The sequence below is a fragment of the Chelonoidis abingdonii genome, chromosome 24 (assembly GCF_003597395.2).
Source record: "Chelonoidis abingdonii isolate Lonesome George chromosome 24, CheloAbing_2.0, whole genome shotgun sequence".
NCBI classification, from domain to species: Eukaryota; Metazoa; Chordata; order Testudines; family Testudinidae; genus Chelonoidis; species Chelonoidis abingdonii.
This window is the reverse complement of record NC_133792.1, coordinates 8,518,325-8,540,333: the sequence shown is the minus strand read 5'-3', so window position 1 is coordinate 8,540,333 and position 22,009 is coordinate 8,518,325. Positions and strand designations below refer to the sequence as shown.

General features: G+C 53.9%; 1 protein-coding gene across 1 annotated transcript in view; it reads left to right on the top strand.

Annotated features, from left to right (window-relative positions):
* Positions 1–3,011: 3,011 nt before the first annotated feature.
* The window catches only part of AKNA (AT-hook transcription factor), a 52,557-nt gene continuing 33,559 nt past the window's right edge, over positions 3,012–22,009 (top strand). The window contains exons 1-4 of the mRNA XM_032797746.2: positions 3,012–3,211; positions 12,813–13,362; positions 17,174–18,420; positions 19,017–19,091. Of these exons, the coding sequence (XP_032653637.1) occupies positions 13,011–13,362; positions 17,174–18,420; positions 19,017–19,091 (1,674 nt within the window). The 5' untranslated portion in view covers positions 3,012–3,211; positions 12,813–13,010. The remainder of the gene's footprint in view (positions 3,212–12,812; positions 13,363–17,173; positions 18,421–19,016; positions 19,092–22,009) is intronic.

Here is a 22,009-nt window from a genome sequence, read left to right as displayed (position 1 = left end):
TGGTATTGTCCCGGACAGTGAACGCTTGCTGTATAGAAAATAATGTGTGTCATTCCTGCCTTTTCCCTGTCCCCTGGGCAGCCATTAAATGATGTTGTCACCTTGCATCATGCTGGGACGTGTTGGCACCCTAGGCACTCCTGCCTGATGGGAATGGGTGATGGGGAGACAACTGCAGGAGTCACGTCACACCTAGATCGTGAACAATCAGAGACTTTTCTACAATAGTAGTCAGTTAACTCCGCATGTCTGTGGTGTGTCCCTCTCCAGTCCAGAGCCTGGGATCTCCTACCTGCCACTGGAGCCTGCTATCGCCTTCTCGCCCAGGGAGAAGCTGGCATGCTTTGATACCAGGGTCCTGTGAGGTTCCCCTTTGCCTAGAACAGCAGCAGTGCTTAGAAGCAGCACGTGTGAAGAAGCAGAACATCCATCCTTAGTTACAACTGCATGGAGGCTGGTTCCAACTCCGAGTCTAGCAGTGTTCTGTTTGAAAGCCAGCCTCTTCTCCCTCTGCATGGCTTTCCTGTTAGTTCAAATACTCGATGTAATCTGTGTGAGTGTGTCGCTGGAGAAAGGTGCTGACCCGGCAGTCCTGCACGCTCAAAACCTCTGTCTACGGTTCTTTGAAGGCACCTCCTGCCTTATCCATGAAGCAGCTGCAGCACAGGCAGTAGCAGGGCGAGGTTCCCCCACACTGCCTTGGCCCTGATGTGATGCCTTACCTCTTGAGTGGGGAAGAGGCTTTTCAGTCTAATTCAATCCCCTGCCTCCGGCTGAGACCTCCCACAGCTGTCATATGGACAGCCATCAACTAGAGTGCCCAGTGATAATCCTATTGATTATGGTAGTGCCTAAAGCCCAACCAAGAGTGGGGCCCCGTTGTGCTAGGCGCTGGACAAACGCTGAATAGCAGACAGGCCTTGCCCCAAAGAGCTGAAAATCTAAATAGACAAGACAGTTGCAGCGTGGAGGGAAGGGTTATAACACACAGGTAGAGTAAACAATGGATGGCCGCAGAATGAGACCGCTCACTCTTTTCTCCGCGACCACAAAGAACAACCAGAGAGCGCTTGTTGCTTTCAACTGGTGGTGTGGCTGCTCAGCGCCTGTGAGCACAAAGCCCTTGACACTGCCAACCTGGATTGTATTTGAACTGGCAACCTAATGGTGAAACACTCTGCATCCCATTAACAGGCCTCTGACCCATCCACAGTAATAGGATGGTGAATTTTTGTATGACAGTGGCACCTGGAGGTCCCCAGCAAGATCAGAATCCCATTGTGCTAGGAGCTGTACAAACAGAGTAACAGTGAGTCCCTGCCCCAAGGAGCTTACAGTCTAAATAAACAAGACAGACAGAGGGTGATAGGGGAAACTGAGGCACAGAGCAGAGAAGCAACTTGCCCAGGGTCACCCAGCAGGTCAGTGTAGAGGTGGAAATAGAATCCAGGTCTCATGAATTCCGGTCCAGTGCTTTATCCACTAGACCTTGCCATCTCCCTCAGTGGGTCTTTTATTGCTAAAAGCAGATAGAATCTAGGGTGAGGAACCCCCATGCAACAATCCTCTCCCTAGACACCCCGATAAAAGTTTGTGTGGGGGCAAATCGCCTTATGAAAAGGGTCCTGTTGCAGGCTCCTGCGGATGTGGCAAATAAAACAAGTCTCGTGTTGGCCTTTCATGGGGAATCTGTATTCTATTTTCTTGACTTTTTTTGAGACGTACGGGTCAAAACATGGAGCTGCTTTTTAAGGAGACTCACATCTTGCACAGCTTCGACTATCCCTTCACTTGGATGTGTGTCATATTCTTCCTCATGTGCCCCTGGGGCAGAACGGACTAGCGCCATGTGGTGCTTGTAAACACAGATCAGCCGCCTGCACCACACTATGCAAGCGGCGGTGTGAAGTAATGTAGGAAGAGGCCTGGTCTTGTGGTCAAGACACAAGAAGTAGCAGTCAGGAGATCTGGGGCCAAGTCCTGCCTCTGTGACCGGCTTTCTGTGTGACCTTGGGTTCCTCACTTCCCATCCGTGAAATGGGGAGGAGGATACTTCCCTCCCCTGGGGTATGGTGAGGATACATCCATGTGTGGTAGTTGAGATGCTGTGGTGTGGCGGGGCTGTAGAAATGGAGACCCCAACAAGATGCAGCTTCATAGACAATATCAGAAGGAACCCATGACACCAGAAGGAACCCTTTATATTAAGAGGAACCTCAGAAACTGCAACATGGGAGGAGCGAAATCTTAAAAGCCAGCTCAAGTCAGCATGAGCATTTTACAAAGGAGGGATGTCCCACTGAGAACATCCCCAAATGCAGGTCATTAGTGACCAAAGGCTGTTACTTTCCGATTCGTTCAATGACAAGAGTTGGTAGCTCACCATTCAGTTCCCCGTAGAGAGGTGACTGTGTTGCACAAGCTAATCTCATATCTGCCAAACCCTGGTTAGGAGGGATGGTCCCTGGTTTTTTAGCATCGGTCGCTTTCTCCACTCTACACCTCCGAGACATCTCCCAGCCCTGTCGTATTGCAGGTTCCCCGGTTTTCTCACCAGGTGCCCCTCTTTGGAGATATGTAGCTAGGCATCTTGGTGCAGTATCACCAGAGTTGCCAAGGTCTGAATGCACAGCGGGCACTGAATGCCACCCCTAGAGGTGGCACATTGGCAGAGTAGCATGGAAGGAGCTTGCCCTACCACCTCCTCTGCTGCCCCTGCTCTGTGGATAGCGGGCTCCAGGGGTGAGAGTCCAACACTCAATTCACCAGAGATAGTGGATCCGTTTTAAAGCTGCATTTCAGATGGAGTCCCCGGAAGGGATTATAGTATGGCTTCAGGAAGAGGTAAGGATGGCAGGCTGAACCATCCGGACACACGGGGCTTGTGCCAGCCTGCAGGGCTCTACAGGGTTAAGAAGTTTTGTCTGCGTGCATGCACATGAAAACTTGTAGGAAATCTGCTTGCACGCTTCCTGCTTCTGCCTTCGAAAGCGAGATTGGGGGCGGGGAGGGAGCGCGTGGGGAGAGGCTCCTCAGTCTGACAGCACAGGCTGGAGAGGAGCCGGGGCACCTGAGAGAGACTTTAGGAGAGACATGATCTGAGCTCCGTGAGGCTGCATGGCTCTGAGGACCCAAGCAGGGAGCCAGGCTGCGCTCGGGGATGTGGAAAGTGGCTCCTATAATGGCTAGCGAAGAAGACAGACAGCAGCAGGTGAGTGTATCTAACCTTCCATCCCCACTGCTTCTGCTCCCCCAGGGTTGCTGGCAACGGGGCAGCCCCTGTGGTCTCCGGATGTCAGGCACTTCATCAGCTGGAGGGTTGGAATATCTGGGGTCTTTGCTCGGAGCCCAGTCCCGGGCAGCAGAGCTGAGAAGGAAACAGGGGCTGACACAGGCTAGAGAGGCTAGAAGGGCAGCGGGATGCAGTGTGGGGTGGGCACGCCAGGCTGCCTGAGCATTTCCAGTGCTCTTATCACCTTGTTCCCCACTGCCCGTCTGTGCGCTGTGGCTTGCTCCCCCGGCCGTCTTGCCTCTCCTGAACCCAACAGTTAATGTCGCCCCTGCCCCAAAGCAGCTAGACTTTCTGTTGCCGTGTTTTGCCTCGGTAGGGATTTCCTGCAGCGTGCAGGAACTCAAGAGGCTGCCAGGTCTGAGTGCTGTGGTGATCACAGCTTTGTTTATAGCTGTTGCCTAGGCTGTGGCTAAATGAGTCAGATGGGCCTGAACCTCAGAGTGTGGATCCAGGTCCACACTCTCGCCAGGTTTGTTCCCAAGGCTGATGTTTGACCCAAGCTGGAGACCACCTGGAAGTCTAGGGGAGGTGTTTGATCCAGCGGGGTTGGTTTCGGCCTAGCTCTGCCAAAGAGGAGGATATTTATGGGCTGATTTTTCAGAAGTGCTGAGCACTGGATTTTCACAGCACCTTTTGAAACTCGGGTCACTAATACTCATTACATGAGGAGGCTTCCGCTGGTAGCAGATTTTCTAAGACCCGTTCAGAAGGCAGCAAGCAGCCCCTGTCCTGAAGTTATTCTCATCGTGGTGCTCCATAAAAGTGGCTCTAAGTTCTCTCTCTTTAGGGATGAGGAGAGCGGAGAAGAGTCTTCACAGGAAGCAGGTTGATCGTGGCAGGTGACAGGTTTTGCGTAACTGGGCTGTTGCAGGGTTTGTTGAACTTGGAGGGGAAGGTTGCTTTTTGGTCTGAGCTTTGCAATGGAGGTTTTGTTCCTCTTGCTCCCTCTGGGCTGCCCTGTCCCAGGCTGGAGCGTCATCTACTTGGAGGTGCTGAGAGACCCTTGTGTTCTGATTCCTCACCTGCCCAGGTTTGTTGCTCCAGTTCTGCTGTTTCCAGCAGTAGAGACATGGGGTCGAATCGCAGTGGAAAGCTGAGCAGCTTGGAGTGGATCCAAGTACAAAAAGATTCAACTAGCTCCTTGGTGGGAGTGTTCAAATGTCCGAGTTGGATGGATTTCCCTACTCCTCCCCCTGCTACCCAAAAACACAGACCACAATGCTTTGAGGCCTGATTCTGTCTCCCTTGCTCAGCGTAATACCATGGTTGGCCGATAACCCCTCATTGAAATCATTGGGGTTACTCCTGGAGCAGAGCACGACTTGGCGTGAGTGAGGTTGGCAGAACTGGGCTCTGTGACCGCTTGTCTGAATTAAAAGCCCTGTGCCTCTTTTCTCCCGCTATGATCACTTGCTAGGGTCATGTTGATACAGGCACAATGCTCCGGCTATAGGCAGCCCACTCCATAATTGTCCCCTGTGAGGTTTCGGGCACTTTTCTGACCATCTGCAGCTGGCCTCTGTTAGACAGGACACTGGACTAGATGGACCATTCATCTGATCTGCTATGATCATTTCTGTGCTCCCAGGTTCCTTTGCAACTGACATTCCTCTTAGCAGGATTCCTCTAAAATCTTCACCACCAGTAGCCCAAGCAACCAGCAGTCGTCCAGCAGGGATCCCACCTCCAGTTTACCGATCCAGCTAATACAGTCGCTAATTCCCAGTCCAAACCTGCAGTACCACAAGGCACTCCCTCTGCCCCTCCATTGCTACCAAGGTGATCTTAGCACCAAAGCGAACAATCATTATAGCTAATTGCAAGTAAAATCAGTTAGCCCCCTTGTGCTCACTGACCCATAGCTACATCAGCATAACCTAGCATTCCACCCAGAGTCCTCGAGCAGCCTTGCTGTAACCTACCATGCAGCCCGAGTCAGAGGTCAGCCTATAGTAACAAACCAGTGTGTATTTGTTGCAATGGAGGGGAATGTTTTGACTGAGGAAACCAATTTGAGTTTTTCCAGGGTCAGGGGTGTGCTAATTAGGAGCAACAGTGAGAGTAGAAGCTGTCTGGTTGATGAGTAAAAGTGAATGAATGAGTCTTGGCAGCGTCACTGCAAAATGAAAATGGCCTGGATTCCTGCTTTCCTAGGGCGTGTGTTGGGGAGTTTCACACCGTTTGGCTGGGTTGTAAGGAGTATGTTGGGAGTTGCTGCTCTGCCTGTGTGACTTGTAGGGAGTTTGTGTTGATGCTGGTGTTTTGATGCCCTGAGAGAAAACAAAATACTAATTAAACACCAGTTATCTCTCGAGAGATGTTTTCTCTTCCATTGGGTCTGATCGTAGCCGGGAGTCCTGTTTGGAATGTTACGCAGGTTGTAATGATACGAGCGGCTCAGAACCGGCTCCTGCAGCTGCTTTTGAAAGGGCTGTGGGTTTCTGGAGTTGCGCCAGGGAAAAAGAGCGGTAAGTGAAGTACAGCTGGGCAACCTGGAGGTGAATCATGCATCTTTCTCGACTCCTGCTTCTGTGCGTGCGGCACACATGCTGCAAGACCCAAAGTGACCGCTGATTCTGGGTACCCAATTCAAGGCACCTTGGGCATGATTCTCAGTGATGCTGAGCACCCCACTGGCATCAGTGGAACCCACGGGTGCTCAGCACCTCTGAACATCAGGTGTCTGCCTTAAGTTGGGCACCCAAAATCAGGGACAGCTCTTGAAAATTTGAATTTAAAACTTCAGGCCAGAAGAAAGTCTCCCAGAAAACCCAGGTACTGTTATCACCTGCTGTGTGTGCTTCCCTCTCACTTACGAATGTACGGGCCACCTCCAGTCCCACTGGAGACCTCAGACCGTTTCCACTGCAGCAGCCAGGCCTGCTTAGGCAGAAGATGAGTAAAGGGGTGGGGAGTGGGTATTTAGCCGCCTTCTAATATGATTTCACAGGTTGAAACAAGGAGGAGAGTTAGCGCCATGTGAGTAATCAGTTCTCCACAGCCCACTTACGGTTGCCTGAGGCTCTGTGTCCTGCTTCTTTAACTCTGTAGCAGGAAGCCAGGTGGGAACAATTCTAGGCAGAAGCCGTATGGTTGGGTAACTCTGAGGATGATGCTGTTTGCTTTATCCCAGCAAAGCAACCTGTTCAGTGTTAGCAGAAAGCGGCTTTCCCTATGGTTCTTTACCACTCTTTCCTGACAGTTCTGGAGCACCGCTGAGATCAAGGCATTGCTGCCTGCTCAGTAGGGTGACCAGAGAGCAAGTGTGAAAAATCTGGACAAGGGATGAGGGGTAATAGACACCTATATAAGAAAAAGCCCCAAATATTGGGACTGTCCCTATAAAATAGGGACATCTGGTCACCCTACTGCTCAGTGACATGCAGCAGATAAGTTGGTGAGTCTCTGTCGGCTCCCAGCAGTGGCCCCGGCCATGAAAACCTCCCCTGTCCCTGACTGGCTTTAGCCAGCTTGCTGGTTAGCCATCCCAGCCGAGAACCTGGGCCCTGAACACTACAGTGTTTCTATCACACTCCTCACCAGAGTGTCTGGTAGGGGCCTCCTGCAGATTAGGCTGAAGTCCCTTGGCAGGGCAACGTTGGGAGAAGCTGGCACCAGCCCTGTCCGTGTGAGGCCTGGCCTGTGGGTGGATGAAATCAACCTCCAGTGCTCATGCTTTTGTTCTCGCTGGTGATGATGGGAGGGAGCAGGAGGCAATGGGAGGTGACTCTGTGCCCTAGTGCCAGGTCTTGGGGACTCTGAGCCTCCCCACTCAGAGGCAGCTCCCCGTTGGCTCTGAGCCGCAGCTCTGGCTTGGAGCAGCTGCCCGTTAGCCTGAGGGAGCTGTGGTCGCAGCAGGCAGCGGAGTGGTGCTGCGACTGCCGTCCTGGGGCCGCCTGCTCACCTGTGATGCAGAGGGGTGCGTGTTTGGAGCAAGCTCGAAAGCTGCAAGGAGGTTCAGATGGGGCGAGGGGTGGGGCACGAGGTGCCGCGGGCAGGACTGATCTCCTCCAGGGGAAGGGATCAGAGAGAAGTCCGTGTTGCTCTTCAGTGTCTTGGCAGCACAGGAGAATTCCTGCAATCTGACTCCTTCCCCTCCTTAGAGGGTTTCTGCAGCTCTTGGCCAGCTCTGGGGTGCCAGCTGGCAGCCAGGGCCCAGGCTAGGGACAGCGAGCCTGTGGCTGTGCCGAGTGGAGGGGGGTGGGTCTTGCGTCAGGCAGAAGAAGCCCACCAGGGAGCGAAGGCATAATGAGAAATATGGGGTGTATTCACTACGTGCTGAATTGTGAGCGGGGGCAGGGGCTGTATCTAAGCTGGTTGCACAGGGCCTAGCACAGTGGGGCCCTGATTCCTTACTGGGGCCCAAAGGTGCTACAGCCACAGAGGTAGGCCAGGGCTTTCAAAAGTGGCCAGGAACTGTGGGGGCCCAACATGAGCCCCTTTGAGGGGGGCGTGATTTCCAGAGCATGGGTGTCTGACAGGCCCCTTTAAAGCATCTCTCTTTGGGCTCTCGAAATCACTAGTCACTGGGAAACCCAGGGCCACAGTAATAATAACGAGGCATCAGCCGGAGAGGAAGGGAGTGAAAGTTCTCCAGTCCCACCCTTAGATCATCAGTGGAATGAGTCTGCTGAATCTCAGCCACTGTCTCTTTCACACACAGTCTTCCTTGCGCGCCGCACGCACACACACACGTTTCCATGCAGACAGTGAACAGGCTCCAAGCTCAATCTGCCTGTTCTCTTATTTTGTCATCCTCTCTCTCTGCCGTCGGCCTCCCCCCTGATTTGGCTCTCTTCCCCCGCTAACTCTGGCTGGCCGCTTCTCGCCGGACTCTGCACAGCCACCAGAGGGGTTGGGGAGAAATGGAAGGCCCTCAAAAAGCTCCGTGCCCGTCCGCACGTCCTGCAGGGCGGGAGAGCTTCATCCTGAAGCAAAGCCCTGCTGCCCCTTTCCGAGTCCCACTGCACGGACCCTGTGGTGGACTCTACAAGGACATATCATGCTCTTCTTTGAGGTCCTTTTCTCCGCTCCCAGCTGCCCTGTGATGAGACCAGCTTGTTCCCCTGCTGAGTGACCTGGGGCTGTGGGGGATGAGTCCTCGCTGGCTTTGGCAGGTCCAGCTCCCCCTACCAGCCTGGTGTCTTTGCATTAGCTCCTTACCGTGCATCATCCTTGTGGGGTGGGCGTTGGTAGATGGCAGAAGCTGCGGCGCTCTCTGGGAGTGGCTTATTCCTGCCCCTAGAGCTCTCATCTTGTTCGCCCCAATTAAAGACCCACGGGTTGCCCATTAGTGTCCCGGGTAGTGTCACTGCTCCAGGCACTGATATGGATTGGCGACCCCACACCCAAACTGACTTCCCAGGGCTGCTGCTCCTGGATCTCAGAGCGAACTGACTCTGAATGCAGGAGCTAAGGGGTTAATAGCCGTGCTCTGCTGAGACCTTTGTGTTTGGTTTTGTTAGTCACTGAGTAAACTGGGGCTTAAGGTCAGGGGTGAACTGGTAGGGAAAAAAATGTATTTAATCCAGGAATGACCAAATGTGTGGTGTGCATGCCCTGTATTGGATGATGTGTGCCCAGTTGTGCAGAACTGCCCAGCTGTGTGTCATTGGCCCTATATTGCTAACAGCTGAGGGTGATTCTCCAGTAGCCCAAAGGAAGGGGGCCTGTGTTTTTTTTAACAGGGGGATCTCAGTTCTAACCTCAATGGTATTGAAGGTTTGAATGGCCACAGTGCACAGCAGTGGTGACAGTGAAGTCCCAGGTGGTTGTGGATTTGTTATAATGCCTTCATGGGGTGAGGCATCGGGTGTGGGAGGAGACCAGAGGTTGGGGTCACAGCTGAGAGAACAATCTGCTTCCTCGTTCCACAGCAAGGAAGACAGGAGAGTGGAGCAGTTTGCTGGGGTGTGATTTTGCTCCTGGTGGGAGCAGATGGGAGGAAGCGATCTTGGGGCAGGACCTGGCACAGGAACAAGAGCTGAAAGCAGCAGAGCTAATGCTGGGGACTCCAGATCACTCATGTGGCTGGTAAGCTGGAGCCTGCTGGGACTCCAGGGGTTAATGATGGAAGCGGAGTGTTAACCATGATTGCCAGCCAAGCACCAAAGAGAGGGATAGTGCTGTGGGGGAGGCTTGTTTTATTCTTTAAGTTCATTTTTTTCCCCTTCCCAATCTTGAGTCTGAATTTGGCTGAGGCTGGTGAATTGTGAGTTCTCCGCTCAGGAGTGGCCCATTGGCATCAGAGCCTGGCAGGGTGGAGCAGGAGAGGCTGTGTTGAGCGCTGCTCGTTAAGAGTGAAATGCTGCGCTGGAGGCCAGTCATTTGCTGGTGCACAGAACAGGAATGGCTGGGTCTGCAGCCGAGCAAGCTTCCCCTCCCCCTGCCCCGCCACACCAGGAGCCTCAGCTCCCAGAGGCATCACTGCTGGGGAGACCGGGGCATTTGGGCTTCCAGGGTCCGTTCAAGTCCTTGGCCGCTCTTCATCATGTGGTGATTTGGGTTGGTGGGTTTTGTTATGTGGACACATCCCCAGTGGGAACTAGGTTGAGACCGAACAGCTGATTTCGCAGAGGCCACCAGTGACTGGCTGCTTGCTGCTCTCCTGGAGCCAGATTCAAACCAGTGATCTAGGCCTTGATGGGCACCGTGTGCCCTCAGCTGCTTGGTGCCCATCACAAAGGGGATTAGTGTCCCTGGTACCTCTGCCAGCATCCCAGGGCCACTGAATCCGGCAGGAGCTGCAGATGCTCGCACCACTGAACATCAGCCGGCTTGTTTGCCAGTACAGCAGCCTGGCTGTTAAGTGGCTTAGCCTGATCCATGGAGCCGGGCTCGGGCAAACAGCCTGTGCTAGCTTTGTGCCACCTCGCCCTGGAAGGGAAGGTCCCTTTGCAAAGGGAAGGCTGACGTGTGAAATGAGGCAGACGGGGTGAAAGTGGCTAGTGAAGTGAAAGAAGTGGTTTCAGGGCAAGAGGGCATTTATTATTGGACAGACAGGGTTGCCAATGTGCTCTCTGCACATGCGCTCGTGCTGCTCCCTGATGGCACACGGCAGGAGTTCGCAAGACAGTGTCAAGGCCAATAACGTATCCAGCATTTGCCGTAGATGCAGGCGTCTCTGACTGGCGAAGGGTCTGACCATGCAGATAGTGGTAACCAATTCCTGGCTCTGCAGGTCACAGTTTACCAAGGAGCTGGGCAGATCAGTGCCTGGCACAACCAGGGGCAGTGTCCAGTGCAGAGAGAGGGAGAGAACACGTAGCTTTGGTCCGAGCCAGATAGGAGTTTCCTGGGGCCCTCTGCCTGCTCTCCAATCCCGCCTTGCGGGTACTCGGGGGAGTTTGCCCAATTCTGTCTCAGTGCGAGAGAACAGCAACCTGGTGCAGGAGCTGGGGAGCATTCAGACCACCTGCTCCTTGGGGCCCCATAAAGAGGACAGCAGAGCAGATGCTTTCATTGTGCAGATGTAGTGAGCTCCCCCTGCCTGGCAGAGCAATGGCACCATGCCTGCGCACTCCTGCAATGGGTTCTTTTTTCGAAGGAATGTCCTGATGGGGCAGACCCGAGGGTGAAGCGGCTGGAGAGAGGCCCCAGCAGCAAAGAGACATAGGAAGGGAGAGAGCAGGGCTGGTGGTTGGTGTGAGGGGGAGGATAAACAGCAGCTCAGCTGCATGAGAGCATCCTCGGGCTTTTGGGAGCTGCTTCCCAAGGAACAATGGGAGGCTGCTGCTAATGGAGCCCTTGCAGGGCAGCTCCAGGTCCAGCTGCTCCCCAGGCTCTTGCTGCTCCGGGCTCTAAACCATAATGGCCCCAAGCAGCACTGACCTCCCTTCTTTTGGGGTGGTGGGTCAGGCTCCTACGGTTGCCTCTGGCTGAGGCTGAGTATACAGGGAGAGGTTGGAGAGAGGCCAAGGAAGTTCTGCCACTGAGTGCAGTCTGGGGGCAGAGGGGCTCTCAGCCCCCCTGGGTGAGGTCTCTGCTCCCAAGACCCAGCCAGTGTGCACACTGGGCAGCTCTTCCCTAGGGAGTGAGAATTTCCTTTTCCTCACCCCAGCCACTGGAGGAGATGGGCTGTGGCACATCACCCCATCGCAGAGCTACCTCCTGGTTTGTGTTTCCAGCAGGGCAGGTGAACTGACTTGTATGGGGCCGGACTGGCATTTCTCCAATGCTGTGTTGAGACGACGACTGGCATGGCTGAGAGCTTCCCCCACAGCCAGCGCCCCTCACCGTTCCCTGCAGCACCTCCTGGGCACCCCCACCATGACTGCTCCTGCAATGTTGCCTGATGTGCCCCAGCAGTGCCCATCCGGCCATTGATTTCTTTCCTCACCGCGAGGGAATGACCCCTAACAGTGGGTCAGTGTATCGCCAGCTGCACTGAAGAGGGGGTGGGGTGGAGCCGGTCTTTGCCCTGAATAGACTCCCCTGTTAGAGAATTGCAGCCTCGGCAGCTGCTGCTGCTGGAAAGCCTCCCTGGCGCTCTGAGCAATGCCATGTTTGTGTGTGACCTCCCTGGCAGACCCTTAGCTACCTCGTCTGCTCCAGGATGGAGGAGGACGGGTCCTAATGCCCACTTTGAGCATGGCTGGCACTCCCACCTGACTGCCTGGCCCGGATCGCAGATGGGCCCGCTGGGTTTCATAGAAGGTCTTGTCTGCATGCCCAGATGAACGGGCGCTGCATTCACCGAAGGGCTGGTGTGGCCAGGCTGCTCACAGGTGAGGTTTACGTTTGAGGGCAGGCAGCTGTTGAATACGCTGTCCATGCCAGCTGGTATCGCAATGAGCGAGGCTTTGGGAATGGGAAGGTGTGTGCGTATTATGGCACAGCACCCCTTCTGCCTGCTCATAGAACCGCTGTGATCCGGGGACCGGGCTGGGAAGAGGCAGGGAGGGATTATATCAGGCAATGTATCGTGGAAGGAAGGGCAGGGGGACAGCTGTGTGGGAAGGTGAAGACCATTGGCCCGCCCTGCTGATGTTGAGAAGGACATGGTGCTGGGTTCAGGCTGTGGCGCAGCAGAACGTGCCACTAAGCAGTTCTTTGCCACTCGCCCAGAGCGCATCTGCCACTGCCAGCAGCACGCCCAGTGTCGAGAGGGGAGCGCCACGTAGGGCCGGCGGGCTCAGCAGGGTCTCCCCCTTCCTAGCTTCCACGTGAGACGTTACCTTGGACAGAGGCCCAGGCCAACGTGACGTCGTCGTGTGGAGACGTGACAGCGCCTGTGTCGCGACGCCCCAGCCCAGGCAACCCCATGTCACTACGACATCTAGGTGGCACCTAGCCTGGATGTCAGGCCTCTTTCTGGGGAGGGAAGAGTACAATCCATGAGGTGACTTGGCTGCCCTTGGAGCTGGGGAGGGGGAGAGCTGATGGGGGAAGCTTCAGGCAGCAGCTGACATCTCTGTGCTGGGGCAAGGGGAGAGGGAGGGGGACTGTCTGAATAGAGCCCACTGTGTCCCTCCTGGCTGCCATTAAGCATCTCTCCCTCTCTCTGCCTGTCTCCTCTTAGCTGCAGGCAGGATACTGAAGTGCTGAATGGAGCAGCGATGTGACCTACATTTCCCAAGGAAGCAAAGCCCCCCACAGCCCCTGGAGCTTCCTCGGTGTCTGCACTATGAAATGATGCAAGTGAAGCCCGTTCTGCCTCCTTAGTCAGACGTCTCGCCCTGCCGCCTCACCTCACACCATTCGTCGGGGACGGCAGGATATGGCCAGCTCGGCGCCGTGGGCCCACTGGGGAGAGGCGGGCCCTGGCCATGGCGCTGGGCAGCAGCAGTGCTGGGAGGAGGAGGTGGCGCAGGGATCTGAGGGGTACATGGAGGAGAATGGAGTCACTGGACTAGACGAGAACGGACTGGTGGGTCACGCTGGCCAGTGGGGTGATTCCCTGGCCCAGGATCCCACTGAACTGGAGTTCCAGGGGAACGTCAGACTTACGAAGGGGCCACCTTCTCCCCAGGGGCTCTTGGCACAGAGTGACAGGAACTTCAACCTTAGTGAACTGCAGGAGTTTGAGTGGAGCAGTGCCCAAGGAGACAATGCCAGGAGCCCACCCGCTGGTGAGTCAGCTCTCTCTTCTGTCCTCTTCCTCTAGTAGCCTGCATGTACTACAGAGATAGCACCAATCTTAGAGAGAGAGTGACAGCCACAGGGGGGATCAGCGATGCCAGGGCATTGGGTGTTTTCTCCAGACCCCAGTAGTCTACTGGGACCTGGGAAATGCAGCTCACTTGCCTTGAAGAACACAAATCCCAGTAAGCTCAAGTGTATAGGTATTGCCGCTGAAATGCAGCTACCTCTGGGGTAGAACACTGAGCCCTTCGGATGTGCACATCACAACAGTTTAGTACAGGAAGAGAGGAGCCATTCTGTATCCAGTTGAAACCACAGTTGGCATGTGGTCTTTCATGATCACAAGGGATGAGCGCCTGCGTCTCATAGTCTCATTACAGCACTGGGGCAAAGAGAACGCTACCTATTGAAATTCCAGTGCCCATGCTTGCAACGCCTTAATGTTTTCCTGGGAGGTCCCTCACCCGAGCACTGACTTGGTCTGATGTTAATCATCTTATGAGACCTGGCAGGATCTGTGCTGCAGGTGCTGTGGCTGCAGGTTAGAGAAGTTCTTCTGTTGGGAACGGGCAGTTCTCAGGAAATTCACTCCAGCAGATTTTCTCCTGACACGTCTGACGCACAAGAGGGGAGTGCCAGCTGCATCAGGTGTTGTGCAGGGAATACGTACCTGCATCTACCTCATCTACCTCTCAGTGTGGCCAGAGTTATGGCCTACAGTCCATACATAAGAACCGCCGTACTGGGTCAGACCAGAGGTCCATCCAGCCCGATATCTGTCTACCGACAGTGGCCAATCCCAGGGGCCCCAGAGGGAGTGAACCTAACAAGTAATGGTCAAGTGATCTCTCTCCTGCTGTCCATCACCATCCTCTGACAAACAGAGGCTAGGACAGGGGTTCTCAAACTGAGGATCGGGACCCCTCAACGGGTCGCAAGGTCATTACATTGGGGGGTCACAATCTGTCAACCTCCACCCCACACCCTGCTTGCCTCCAGCATTTATAATGGGGTTAAATATGTTTAAAAGGGCATTTAATTTATTAGGGGGGTCACACTCAGAAGCTTGCTATGTGAAAGGGGTCGCAAGTAAAAAAGTTTGAGTCCCACTGGGCTAGGGACACCATTCCTTACCCATCCTGGCGAATAGCCATTAATGGACTTACCCTCCATGAATTTATCTAGTTCTCTTTTAAACCCTGTTATAGTCCTAGCCTTCACAACCTCCTCAGGCAAGGAGTTCCACAGGTTGACTGTGCGCTGTGTGAAGAAGAACGTCCTTTTATTTTTTTTAAACCTGCTGCCCATTAATTTCATTTGGTGGCCTCTAGTCCTTCTATTATGGGAACAAGTAAATAACTTTTCCTTATTCACTTTCTCCACATCACTCATGATTTTATATACCTCTATCATATCCCCCCTTAGTCTCCTCTTCCCCAAGCTGAAAAGTCCTAGCCTCTTTAATCTCTCCTTATATGTGTTGGTAGAAGTTGGCTTTCTGGGAAGGAACCTTCAGAACTGTGTAGTAGGAGGCAAAGTCCCAGCATGGTCCTAGCTAGGAAGCCCAGAGTTGGAATAAATGACCATTGTGCAGCACAGAAAGATGTTAACATCTGGAGTGTCCTTGGGGAGCAAACAGCAGGACTAGTACTGCTCAGGACACAATCTAGAAGTATGAAACCCCAGCCAGGAGACTCTTCTTTTCTGTTCTCAGCTTTGACACCAGATTGCTGCTGTGTCTTGGGGCAAGTCACCTATGGTAAATTTTCACAAGTGCTTAAGACTAAGTCTACACAGCAACTAGACACCCACGACTGGCCTGTGCCAGCCAACTCAGGCTCGTGGGGCTCAGGCTGCAGGGCTGTTTCACTGCTGTGTAGACGTCTGAGCTCGGGCTGGAGTCTGGGATCTAGGACCCTGAGAGGTGGGAGGGTCCCAAAGCTGGGCCTCCAGCCCAAACTCAAACGTCTACAACCGAGCCCAAGTTGGCTGGCATGGGCCAGCCGCAGGGTTTTTCTTCGCTGTACAGACATACCCTTAATCACTAAGGAGCTCAGATTTTGACGTTGGCACCTAAATCCTTTAGGCATTTCAGAAAATATTGCCCTTAATCTCTGCACCTTGCGTTCCATTGCTTGGGGATGGTGATTGTTCTCAGGGGTGTTGAGATTGACTGGTTAATGTGTAAGATGGTTAAAATGAAAAACAGGCTAATGCTAAGGAATTTAAGACCTTGGAATGGGAAGGGAACAGTGGAAGCATCAAGATTTCCTGATAGTACCAACATTTCAGTGAACTGAGACTGAGGAAGATTTTGTGAGAAACTCTGGAAGAAGCTGAAAAGAGGAGGTGTTTGAGCAGTGCAAATGGGAGGGGGCCAGTTGAGCGGGTGAATCTCAGTGAAGTCCAGGGCAAAGTAATGGGTCTGGGAAGAAATCCTTAAGGCCAGTAAGATGCAGTGGTGGGTTTGGATTTAGTTGTAAAAGATTGAGCTGTCCTTGCCAACATCTCAGTGGAGGCATCTGCTCACTGATGGCCGGAAAAGTCAAGAAGATATCCAGGGTACGTCTGCGCTGCAGTTGAGAAGGGTGATTGCAGGACGTATGGTGAGCAGGGGGCCATAGGCGGAGGGCCAGACTACGCACCGAGGATACCAAGTGGGGATTGTACTCAGGTGACTAGCCCATCCTGCTGCCCATGCAGCTACAGCTCTGTTTAGTTGAGCTAACTCGATCTCTGCTAGCTCAGCTGTCCCTTCCAACTGCCGGGTAATTGTATCCTTAGCCTGTATTGAGGGCCAAGGAATAATATGCAAATATCTTCATATGGTTAATGATGATGACCTCTAAATATATTCTCAGTGTTACATATATATGAAGGTACGTCCTCCTCTGAGGGATAGCATTCAAGGTTTGGCCATCTCTCCTTAAAGCCGTACAGAAATAGAAACATCCCAAGCAAGGACAATGAAAACAGTTAGGGACGTTGGTCCTGATACTCTTGATGTACACCAGCAGGATAGGAGAAACTCCACTGAATGGAGTTCCATCAGTGTTAAAATGGTATGAGAGGACAATTGGACCCGTTGGGCAAGGGAAGCACCAGGTGATTTTCCAGATTGACAAAATTAAGGATAAAATGTTAAAAAGTGTCATCTTCTACAGTGACTTAGGCGCTTCACTGGAAGTTGCTGGAACCTGGGTTGCTACGGCAGTCTTAAATATTTTACCCCAGGACTAAGTGGCTTAGCTTGGAGAATAGAAAAAAGAGAGATGCTGGAGGTCTAGCAATGTAAGCATGGTGCAGAGAAAGCCACTTGGGCTGCTCCCATCTTGTAATGCAACAAGAGGGTGCTCAGAAAGAGTTAAAAGGCAATATATTTCAAAACGACAGAACTGGAAAGAATTACAGTTACGTATGTGTGATGGCTATTTCTCTAAGTAACGTGACCTGTGGGACTCACTGCAGCAGGAGAATATGGGGGCAAAAAACATGGATTATTATTAAAAAACAAAACAAAAAAACCCTTGTTTGTAGGAATAATAATACCACCGCCTAGTTCTTACAGAGCACTTTTAACAAAGGAGGTCAGTATCATTACTGCCATTTACACATGGGGAAACTGAGGCACAGGACGGGGACATGACTTGCCCAAAGTCCCTCCCCAGGCCAGTGGCAGGCCAGGAATAGAACCCAACTCTCCTGAGCAGTTTTGGGGTTGGGTTCATGGGGGAAAATCAAATGAACAAAGAAACCATAGAGCACTTGGTGACAGTAGCACTATTGTTTGTTTTCTAGATGATGGTGAGGAGCTAGAGCATGATGGGACACAGGAGGACCCAACCTTCCCAGCCCACTGGCACCCACAGAGAGACAGGCAGCTAGACATGACTGAAGAAGATGAGGACCGACCCAGCTCAGGGGACGTGGAGAGACAGGAGGGGGACTGGGAGGCAGGGAGCGAAGGGGAGGGCTACCCGGAGCTCTCTTTCGAGGGCCAGTACGGCTCAGAGTATAGCTCCAGCCCCGATGCTCTGCAGGACACCCAGGCTCTGTACAGGGACTATGGCAAATCCTTCAGCTTCACCACAGACGGCGGAGAGGAGCTTTCGGGACACTCCGATGTCAGCCCGCCCCCCTCCAGCACCCTGCTGGAACGCTCCCACAAGCCAAGCCAGAGAAGTGGAGCTGATGTCTTTGAAAGTCAGAGCCAACTCGGAGAGAGCCTGGAGTTCCCCGCAGAAACGGAGTCCTCATCACCCTCAAGCGGGCACCTGGACAGCCCCGAGCTGAGCCCACTGGCCGATTCCAAACACCGGAGCCTGAGCCGGAGCCTCCTGCACCACCTGTCTGTGGAAGACCTTGAGAATGCCCCGAGCATTGACGCAGAGACCTTCCCAGAATCCTCCTATACTGAGAGCATGGAGGATGCCCCCCAAACCATCTTCAAGGCAACCTCTGCTGCTCGAGCTAGAGCATCCCACCGCCTCCCTGTGCCTGCAGACGAGCCTTCGGAGAGCTCAAGGCTCAAGGCAACAGAGGCTCCCCCTTCCCTACGGCACGCTGGCAGCCAGCAGCAGGACCGGGCTCAGACGCTGAAGAAGGCCCTTTCCCCAGCTCTCCCTTCCAAGTTCAGCAGGCAGTCCAGGTCTCTGAGCCCTCGGGGAAACACCCGTAAGCAGGCAGAGCGATCTGACTTGCCGAAGTCAGGACCCGCCAGGCCATCCCTGGCTGCAGCCGAAACCTCGCGATACAGGCGAGGCCAGCTCAACTATCCGCTGCCAGATTTGTCCAAGGTGGAGCCACGGGTGAAGTTCCCAAAGGACGATCAGAGTTACCGCCCTCCGCGGGGCAGGACTCTGCCCATGAGGGCCAGGGGGTCAGCGAGCCCCGTGGTCTTCAAGTCTCCTGCGGAGATCGTCCAGGAGGTGTTGCTCAGCAGCGCGGAGGGGTCCCTGCAAAAATGCCCTACCCCTTCCACCACCATGGTGCCCGAGGAGTTCAAGTCCCCACAGCAAGCCACTGAGCTGGTAAAGCAGCTGCAGGTAACTTCCACCTCTCACAAACCAGGGAAACCTCACTATGAGAGAGACCAGGGATCTCTATGCAGGATTGAAATCAGAGGGCCCTCCCTTTTCACTCCTGCAAGAAGCATAAAGGGAATAAATGTTGGAGCCTTCACCTGTATGGTGTCGCCTCTGGACTAGGAGACAATGCTGATCAGGGATGCTCATCCCTCTGGAATCCGGTCAGCGTGCCATGGGGCAGATCATTGCATGGGGTGTTAATGACAGGGCATTAGAATTAACAGTAGGGAAACCAGAGTCACTTATTCAGGTAGAATATTGTGTGCACATGTGTGCGGTGAAGGAACTAATTTCTGGTGTCTTGATTCTTGGTTTGCAAACTAAATTCTGAAGTCCCTATTATCTGAAGCCCTGGATGCAATGCTTCTGCAGCATTTACATGTGCAGTGTATGTGAGTTTGTACACATGCACTGGGCACTTCTATACCCGGTGGCTAACTGCTCCTTCAGCATCCACCCGCCCGCAGCCAGACATTTATGTCGCTATATAAATACTCAGTGATAGTAACACCCCTGTGTGACCCTGACGTGTGCTCTCCTCTCTCCCCTTCCAGGAGGACTACCACAGACTGCTGACCAAGTACGCTGAGGCTGAGAACACCATTGACCGGCTGCGGCTGAGAGCAAAGGTACAGCGGCCAGGGAGTCTGAAACAGGCCAGAGATTGGGATAAACACCCCTCATTGCAGATGTTTCTCCCAGATGCTTTGGGGGCCGTCACACTGGGCTGGCAGACTCTCAAGAGCAGGCCGCGTGTGAGATTTACAATAGTAACAGTATTTAAGATGGGGAGGGATCATTATCTCTATTTTACAGCTAGGGAAAGCCAAGCACAGAGGGGTAAGGTGACTCCCCGGGGTCACACAGTAGAGAATAGAACCTCAATCTCTTGCCTCTCAGTCCAGGACTCTAACCACTAGGATGGGCTGCCTTCTGGCCAGAGATTGCTCAGGATCTGCCCTTTTCATGGTATTGTGGCAACCTTGAGCTGTGTCAGAAGCAGACAGTGCCAAGGCAGCCAGGAAATTACGGAATAAATTACCCAAGCTCTTCGGAGCTTCTGAAGAGATTCACTTGTGGTTTGAGAGCAGGGTGAGTGTTCTGGTTGGTTCCCATTTCATCCGGTCAGGTTTTCCCTTGTAGATGCAGAAGCTCAAGGAGCAAGCAGGGACGCTGCATGCAGGGATCTTAAGCCTTCCCAGGCTTTACCTCCACAAACCAGAGAGGGTGGCTGCGAGCTGCTCCAGTTTATGCAACTCAGGTGCAGTTCTGAGGATCGAGCTCCTGCCAAATTGCCAGAGTGGTTTGTAACTGGTTGAAGCTTGAATTTCCTCTAAAGTTCAGAATCTGCCCCCTCAGCCTGTCTGCTTATGAGAGGGGCTGTCTCCAGGGTTAATATAAATATGAGCAGTATGGATTCATACCCACACCCCAGTGAGGGCAGCAGTCTGATTTCCATCCCAGCAGCCCGGTGTTTGATTAGTCTGACAGCACACATGCACATGGAGGGTTAGTTGCTCAATAGGAACCTGGCTCCTAGCAAAAGGCTCCATCTCTAGTCCCCTTCCAGCGGCCCAAGCTTTGAATTCGCAGCGTCTTTGCATGCTGCCTCTTGCTTCCTTCCTCTTTCTGGGGAGCTGCTGAGCTGCGGTTTAGCAAGTGCAGTGCTGGGGGAAGTCAAAATCTGGCGCAATGTCACATTGCAAAGCTTCTCACGGTCTCCCTGTGGCGGGACACCGACTCACCGGCACGGCACCTCCTGCTGGTTGTCCAGGGAATTAGCTCTTTTCCAGCTCTGGAGCGCCTTCTGCTGGCTGAGGTCTCACCTGCTGCTGGCCCCCTGTGTCCCTTCCGGACCCTGGTGCCCTTTTCCCAGGGGTTCTGCTCACCATAGTATCCCCTCTGTCTCTGGGTCTCCCATCTCAGGGGAACCCTACCAACTGTCCAATCCCCACCTTGCCTCAGTGGCTACTGCCAGTCACCATCTAGCCACTGCTCTCTGGGACAGACTGCAGCCTAAACCACTCATTGCCAGCAAGGGCGGTTGGACCAGCTGCCTCTGCCTATATCTGGGCTGCCCCTCTGCAGCCCCAGCACCTTTGTGGGCCCTTAACTTGGCCTGCAGCCTGGGGCTTTGCTAGGCTGGAGTTCCCCAGCTCCCTCTGCCCTTCGCCAGCACTGCTCCACCCTAGGTATCCTCCTCAGCTTCCCAGCCTGGTCCTCCTCTCTCAAGAGGCTAGAGAGAGAGTGTCTGTTTCCTTCTGGCCCCACACCCTCTTATAAGGGCCCTCTGGGCCCAGATTGCACTGCTGCAGCCAGGGCTGCTTTCCCCATCAGCTCAGCCTTTCCCCTGCCCCAGCCCTCTCACAAGGCTGTTTTAAGCCCTTCGGGGCAGGAGCTGGGTAAACTCCCCACTACACTCCCCTCCTCCTTCCCTTCCTGTTCGAGGCCAAGCCCTGGCAAGAAAAGAGACGCCGCTGAAGCTGGGTGCGTGTTGCAAAAACACCCCCATGACCGTTCGTTTGCACTCTGAAGTGGCTCTTGCGTGCCTGCGTCTGGTAGGTTCACTTGCCATCAATATTCTGGCCCAGGACTTTGCGCTCGGGAACCTTAGCAGAGATGGCAGGGCTGGTTCTGTGGTACCCTGCACCTGGTGGTGCTGTGCCTGGGTGAAATCGCAGCTGCAAGGCATGTGCTTTGTGCAGATGCACTAAGACTAAGCACGTCCCCTTCTCTGGCTCCTATGCGGAGGCGTGGCGAGGTGGCTCTGCGTGTTGCCCCATTCGCAGGTGCCCTTCCCGGCCAATGGGAGTGGTGCCTGTGGACGGGGCAGCACGCAGAGCCACCTGACCATCCCTCCACGTACTATGTAGGAGCCAGATAGGGGATCATGCCAGCTGCTTCCCAGGGCGAGCTCCCGACCACAGCTGAGGGCTGGATGTGGCCTGCGGGCCGTAGTTTGCCCACCCCTGGCATAGCACCTCACACTCCTTTGTCTTCACAACACCCACGGGTGGCAGGCCAGTGCTGTTATCCCAATTTTATATAAGGAATGCTGAGGCACAGATCCTCAGCGGGTGCAAATTGTTCCAGCTCCATTAACTTCGATGGTGACTTGCCCACGTCCTAGATTCCAAGGCCAGAAGTTTGACCGTCAAGTCTGATCTCCTGGATAACGCAGGCCACAGAACTTCCATGGCGGAGGAGCAGGGAATTGAACCTGGATCTCTCGAGTCCCAGGCTAGTGCCCAAACCACTAGGCAATCTTTCCTCTTGCCGCTCTGTGGCATTCTGGGGTATGCTTCACGCTACCCTGTCCTCCTAGCTTTGGGGCCACCCGTCCCCTTTCGCCTCCCATGCAATGCCTTACGCACAGGTGCACACACGCCAGCCAGGGCCACAGTCGCTCTTTGCCGTGCGCTGCTGTAGCAGGAAGTGCGGCGGGACGCCCCAGAGAAAAGCTGCGGCTGAGAGAGCTGGCAGCAGTCCGCGTGCTGTGATCATCCCAGGGCAGGGGGAGGCTGTGCGGACAGTCTGTCTGGGATGT